A 7,578-nucleotide genomic window follows, 5' to 3' on the forward strand; every position below is an offset into this window, starting at 1 on the left:
GAAGAAGAAGAAGAAGAAGAAGGGAAGGAGAAGGAGACAATTTTTATTAGCAACAATAGAGATCAGAAGATAAGGTAATAATATCTTCAAATGGATGAAGGAACCTAAATTTTTATCCTTAGAAGCTATCATTTAAGAATAACATCAAAATAAAGATCCATTCAGACATATGAAGACTGAAATCGTCAAACACCTATAACTCATGTACAAAAGAAGTATTAAAGGATGTACTTCAGCAAGAAGACTAATATATACAGTGGGATAGTAACCAATATAAGAATAATGATGAGCATAGAACTTGGTAATATAGATCAATAGACTGATAAAACTATTGATTATAAACTAACTTTTTATTAAAAAGATAAAATCAAAATTATACACAAAACAAGATGGAAGAGGGGGAAGGGGGGTGTTCAATACGTAGTGGAAGTGTGCTAAGGTCTTTGTTGTGTTTGAGAATAGTGTAGAAATATCAGATAACCTTAGATTTGTTAGAAAAACGTATAAATATAATAAGTTAATTTGAAGCACACAGAAGAGTTTAGAATAAGGTAATTAATAATTATATGTAATGCAAATACAAACCAAAAGAAAACACAGTATATACCCGGGTCAGTAAATGTACATGTATTTCTTAGCTCTGTGCTGACAGAGCCTAGAAGAGTGACACCCAATAACAATGAGCACCCCTAGCACTCAGATCTCAGGAAGGAAAAGGCAGTTCAACTTGAGGAAGTATCTGCAATGACATAGCAAATAGGAACCTAAAGTCATTTGTTAGAGTTACTATAACTGGGGTAAAGGGGAATGGCAGTTCTTTGAAGGATAGTTGGATACAGGATTTGAGCTAATAGCTACACCTGTAGAACCAAAAGAATGTCATGTTCCCTCTATTAGAGTGGGGGCTTATAGAGGAAAGATGATAAGGTCCTGGTACAACTCCATTGTAGTTTGTTCACGGACTCGTCCAGTGCTCATTTCCCCAGCACCTGGGTGTGTAATCAGAATAGATATACTTAGCACTGGCAAACAGCCTCACCTTAATTTCATGACCTGTGGAATAAGATTTATAATGGCATGAGAAGCCAAATGAAAGCCCCTCCCACAGCCAATTCTCAGTCCACAGACCTCAAACCAATACTGCATCCTGGAAGAAATGGCAGATATCAATGACCTCCTCAGGTCTTCAAAGATGCAGGTGTGAGTTATCCATTATATTCCTACTTAATTCACTAACCTGATCTTTTGAAATAAAAAAGATGGATCAAGCTGGGTCATGGTGGACTATAATAATCTTAAACAAATAGTAATCCTAGTCACATTGGCAGCTATTTTTACCAGAGTAGGCCATCTCAATCTCTGGCATTTGGTATGTGTTCTTGACCTGGTGAATACATTTTCAGTCCCTATCAAGAAGGAAAACAAGAAGTATCCTCATTTATTTGGGATGGACAGTAATAAATCATGGCCTTGCCCCAGGTAGTAAATGAAATGAGCCCTATGATTGCCCCAGCTGTCTACCTGGAGTAGCTTTCCAGATGATGGCCCAGGGAAGGGAACCTAAGCACAGCATAATGGCCTTACTGAACTGAGAAGACAGAGCTTGATTGAGGTATATTTTATATACCATCAAATTCACCCACTTCAAGTATATATATCAGTGATTTTTTAGTAAGTTTACTGAGTAATGCACCCATCACCACACATCAGTTTTAGAAAATTTTCATCTTTCCATTATGATCTCCATGCCCATTTACAGTTGATCCTTATTCCCATCCCCAAATGTAGGCAATGAATTTGCTGTCTTAGTAAATTAAGCCTTAATAAGCATTTTAAGAAATCAACTCCTACAATATATGGTCTCTTGGGTCTGGTTTATTTCATGTATCCTAATGTTTCTGAGGCTCATTTATGATGTATCATCTATCAGTAGTTAATTTGCTGAATAATATTCCATTCTGTGAATATATCACATCTTGCCTATCCATTTACCAGTTGGTGGACATTTAGATTGCTTAAAGTTTTGAGCTATTATGGATAATGCTTTTATGCATCATATGCAAGTCTTTATATGGACATATATTTTCATTTCTCTTGGATAGATGCCTAAGACAAGAATTGCTGGGTCATATTGTGGTAGTTTTAGGTTTACTTTTTTAACCAAACTTTTTTCCAAAATGACAGCACTAGTCTACATTCCCACCAACAGTATATTAGGGTTCCTGTTCTCCAAATCCTCCCCAACATTTGGAGGCAATTTGTCATTGTCTTTCTCATTTAGTATAGCCATTCCAGTGGGTATGAAGTGTATCTTACTGTGTTTTTAATTTGCATTTCTCTAATGACTAATGATATATAATAAAGTCATGGACACTTAGTTAAACCAGGGATTAGCATACTACAACCTGTAAGGCAATTCCAGCTTGTAGCCTACTTCTGTACAGCCTGTAAGCTAAGAATGATTTTTATATTTTTAAGGGATTTGTAAAGGAAAATAAAGGAGAGTATACAACAGAGATTGTATGTGGCATGCTGTTTTTACCATATTCCTTTGGGTGAGGTATGGTGAGGCCAGACTCCATTCAAGAAAAGGGAACTGGAAAGGGTTTTACAGTTTTGTTATACTCACAGGTTCCTGAAGAGAAAGAACATGACACATTGGGCAACTCAGGAGGGAAGCACTGGGGTCACTCCCAAGGCAGAGGGAGAAAGGGGAACTGTGGGGAAGTACCTTTATTGTGATTTCTGCAGGAAGGAGTGAAGCAGTGTAAATGGACTTGGGATTGGCTAGTTTGAATAATTTCAGGAAGTTCTGGGGAACAGAGCCATCCCTGGCTATCTGATACCTTGCCTTGGGGTGATTAGGATAGGTATATTAGGCCAGGAGTGTGAGAGCTCCATAACAGAGATGCTTGGAAGTGTGGCCTTAATCCCATCTGACTGGCATCCTTAGAAGAAAAGGAAACTTGAACATGCAAAAGACAATAGAAAATAAATTTCTGTTGTTCAAGCCACCCAGTCTACGGTATTTTGTTATGGCAGGCCAGGCTAACTAATAGAATAGTCTTTTCAGTAAATGGTACTGGACCAACTGAACATTTATATGTTTAAAAAAAGGAATTTGACAGACTAATATTATACACTAAAATGGATGATAGGCCTAAATATAAATTGTAAAAATATAAACTTTTTTTTGAGATGGAGTCTTGCTCTTGTCGCCCAGGCTATAGTGATCTCAGCTCACTGCAACTTCCACCTCCCAGGTTCAAGTGATTTTCCTGCCTCAGCTTCCCAAGTAGCTGGGATTACAGGCAGCTGTCACCACACCCAGCTAATTTTTATATTTTCAGTAGAGACGGGATTCCACCATGTTGGCCAGGCTGGTCTCAAACTCCTGACCTCAAGTGATCTGCCCACCTTGGCCTACCAAAGGGCAGATATTACAGGCATAAGCCACCACGCCTGGTCTAAATTATAAAATTCTTAAGAAGGACAAGAAAAAATCTTTTGTGTCCTTCAGGTAGACAAGGAGTTCTTGTGTACAACACTAAAAGCATAATCCATAAGAGAAAAAAATTTAATTAAAACATTTGCTCTGAAGAACATACCATTAAGAGAATAACAATAAGTAATAGAAAGATAAGCCACAGATTCACAGAACATACATAAATTACATAGCAAACAAAGATATATCCAGAATAGATAAAGAACTCTTAAAGCACAATAATGAGAAAACACAATTTATTTTTAGAATGGTAAAAAAATTTGCATACACACTTTTTCAAAGATTTATTTACCATTCAAGTGGTAAGAATATATGAAATATTAATATTGTTATTACCTTATGGTGAATCCATGGCTAAATTAGTTTACTTTTATTATTCTACCACACATCTACAGCCATCTGATCTTTGACAAACCTGAGAGAAACAAGAAATGGGGAAAGGATTCCCTATTTAATAAATGGTGCTGGGAAAATTGGCTAGCCATAAGTAGAAAGCTGAAACTGGATCCTTTCCTTACTCCTTATATGAAGATTAATTCAAGATGGATTAGAGACTTAAATGTTAGACCTAATACCATAAAAACCCTAGAAGAAAACTTAGGTAGTACCATTCAGGACATAGGCATGGGCAAGGACTTCATGTCTAAAACACCAAAAGCAACGGCAGCAAAAGCCAAAATTGACAAATGGGATCTAATTAAACTAAAGAGCTTCTGCACAGCAAAAGAAACTACCATCAGAGTGAACAGGAAACCTACAGAATGGGAGAAAATTTTTGCAATCTACTCATCTGACAAAGGGCTAATATCTGAAATCTACAAAGAACTCAAACAAATATACAAGAAAAAAACAAACAACCCCATCAAAAAGTGGGCAAAGGATATGAACAGACATTTCTCAAAAGAAGACATTCATACAGCCAACAGACACATGAAAAAATGCTCATCATCACTGGCCATCAGAGAAATGCAAATCAAAACCACAATGAGATACCATCTCACACCAGTTAGAATGGCAATCATTAAAAAGTCAGGAAACAACAGGTGTTGGAGGGGATGTGGAGAAATAGGAACACTTTTACACTGTTGGTGGGATTGTAAACTAGTTCAACCATTATGGAAAACAGTATGGCAATTCCTCAAGGATCTAGAACTAGATGTACCATATGACCCAGCCATCCCACTACTGGGTATATACCCAAAGGATTATAAATCATGCGGCTATAAAGACACATGCACACGTATGTTTATTGCAGCACTATTCACAATAGCAAAGACTTGGAATCAACCCAAATGTCCATCTGTGACAGACTGGATTAAGAAAATGTGGCACATATACACCATGGAATACTATGCAGCCATAAAAAAGGATGAGTTTGTGTCCTTTGTAGGGACATGGATGCAGCTGGAAACCATCATTCTTAGCAAACTATCACAAGAACAGAAAACCAAACACCGCATGTTCTCACTCATAGGTGAGAACTGAACAATGAGATCACTTGGACTCGGGAAGGGGAACATCACACATTGGGGCCTATTATGGGGAGGAGGAATTGCACTGGGAGTTATACATGATATAAATGATGAATTGATGGGTGCTGACGAGTTGATGGGTGCAGCACACCAACATGGCACAAGTATACATATGTAACAAACCTGCACGTTATGCACATGTACCCTAGAACTTAAAGTATAATAAAAAATAAATAAATAATTAATTAATTAAATAAAAGAATTTTCTAAGCAAATGTATTACTTTTATAGTAGAAAGATAAGTGTGATTTACAAATAACAAAGTTCTCTGATATATTGGTTTGACCACAATCAGCATGTTACTGGCATTTAACTGCATCCAAACACATGGTAATAATCAAAACTTTGGGGTAAGATTTCAAGGAATATCAGATCATATTTCACCTTGCTTTCTGGGTATAAAGAGGACAAGAAGCTAATAAAACTTCAGTTTTATACATTGAAGATTGGGGAAAAACAGGCCTATTTTATATAATTGGATATAACCTTCGTGAATGCTTATTATTTCTGGTTCAACAATCAAATCTTTCAGAGAGAGTTTTCATGGTTAGTGAAACATCCCATAACTGAATCCCTTTCTTAGTTGAATTTATCATTTTCGGTTGTAGGCATCAACCTACCAACTGGTGAATGTTCTATCTTTGGATATTTTGTGGATATAGAGCAATGTGAATTCATACCTTGGTCAGAGTTAGTTCCTAATGATCAGACACTAATTCAAAGAGGTAAGAATAATTATAAGAATCATACTTGTAACTTTAGAAAATTGGGAATACTCTATTTATAAAAGTAATTATATCAGCAACTTTGAGGATTAATATAAGTTTGTGTAGAGACCAGTTTAGATCTATGTTTATAAAATACATCTTTAAAAACATAACCTTTGAATATTACTTTCTGAGAAATTTAGAATATATTTTATTGAATCAAATGCACATTGTAAAACTGTAGCACATTGAAAGTCTTCCTAGGAGTGCTATCTATTTCAATTAGCTGTAATTATTGAGACAAGAAAATGGAAAGGACTACTTGTAAAATGTGAAAAACATTTATGTGAAAACTTACACTTCATTATAAATGAAAATGCTAATTAGAAAAGAATAATCATAGTTTCACAAATATCCATATATGCTAAATTGTTTTTATTCCCAATCTTCTGCATCTACAGATAGCAGAAAAAAGAAACTTGTTGCACTTTTAGAGCTTGGTAGATTTGAGGCAGAGGCAGGAATCTAATAATCAAGCCTCTTTAGAGTTCTTGCAAATATTAGAAATTTAATAAATACAAATCAAATTGCTTTGAAGTCAGATTTCTCTCATAAAAGAATTTCAGAGTTGGTTGTAAGAACTTTTGACAGCAAACAACCAGAGCTATCAGAATGCTAAAGCATCCAGAGAGTTTTAACTCTACATTTATTTTTGTTGGAAATGCCAAGACTATTTTATTCAGTATTTTGTTACAATAAATATTCATGGGCAATCATATTTGTTTACAAGCTGTGAATTGTATTTCATATGTTAGTGCTGATACTGACTCGGAGCCTTAGCTTTTTACCACTATGTAGAAAAGTATAACTGAATATCATTAGCATGTGACTCCACATCTTTGTATACCACTCACATGGGAAACCAGAGCTGTTTTCTCCAAATCTAAAACATTACTTCCTCTGGTTGCCACTTACTCTAATTGCAGGCAAAGAGCTTAGAAGTAGCTAAAACATTGCCTGGCTTTCAAACCCAAACGTGCAACAAGAATTTAAATGTCACCATGTAATTTTTTTAATGGTAAACCGCAATATGATAAATTGTTTGGACATCCTAGATGTGCTTCAAAAGTCTCCTTTTCTGGTTGAGTAGGATTTTTTTTTCTTATACTTCTTTACTTATAAAGAGTAATCCTAATCTATTATTATCAGAAGATGTGTTTTGAAGGTCACCCAACATTCATTAATTTCTTTATTCATTCCAGACATATTAATCAATCTATTTTCTAATATGCTTACCCTGTTTGTTGTGTGGGATTATAGGGAAACATATAAGTGGTTCTTCTTTAATAGCAAGGTAGGAAAATATAAAGGAAAATGATGAAAGAGTTAAATATTAATGTTACCTCTTGCATCAATACCCTGTGTGACATTCACTGCTGCTTGTCACTCCCATCTCTATTCTTTCCTGTTACTCTATCATTGGAAGATTCATCTAGACACTTCATCATTCAGCTAAACCTCCCTTGTAGAGAGGTGTGGTTATGTGACCAGATTGTATACAGCGGGATGTGACTAGAGGTGAATCATGCAAATTCCAGATTGTACAATTAAAAAGAAAGGAATGTACACATGTTCTCCAATTTTTTCTCCCCCTTCTTACTCCTGAGATGTGGTGGTGAGACCTAAAGCAACCACCAAGAACCTAGATATGGAAAGTGCAGGCTAAGGATGGCAGGAAAAAAGATTTAAAAATCCTGGATTCCTAACACTGTGGAGCTGACATATAGACCATGGGCTGTTACATAAGAGAGGAATCAACTTCCACCTTTAAAAG

At 35.7% G+C, this 7,578-nt stretch overlaps 1 protein-coding gene across 1 annotated transcript in view; it reads left to right on the forward strand.

Annotated features, from left to right (window-relative positions):
• LOC105504519 (dynein heavy chain 14, axonemal-like) overlaps nt 1–5,762 on the forward strand; it is a gene marked incomplete at both ends in the record, with an annotated part of 80,855 nt that extends 75,093 nt beyond the window's left edge. The window contains one exon of the mRNA XM_011931978.1: nt 5,646–5,762. Coding sequence (XP_011787368.1) covers nt 5,646–5,762 — 117 coding nt within the window. The remainder of the gene's footprint in view (nt 1–5,645) is intronic.
• Between the last annotated feature and the right edge of the window lie 1,816 nt (nt 5,763–7,578).

Source organism: Colobus angolensis, unplaced genomic scaffold, assembly GCF_000951035.1.
Source record: "Colobus angolensis palliatus isolate OR3802 unplaced genomic scaffold, Cang.pa_1.0 Scaffold926, whole genome shotgun sequence".
In the NCBI taxonomy this organism is placed as follows: domain Eukaryota; kingdom Metazoa; phylum Chordata; class Mammalia; order Primates; family Cercopithecidae; genus Colobus; species Colobus angolensis.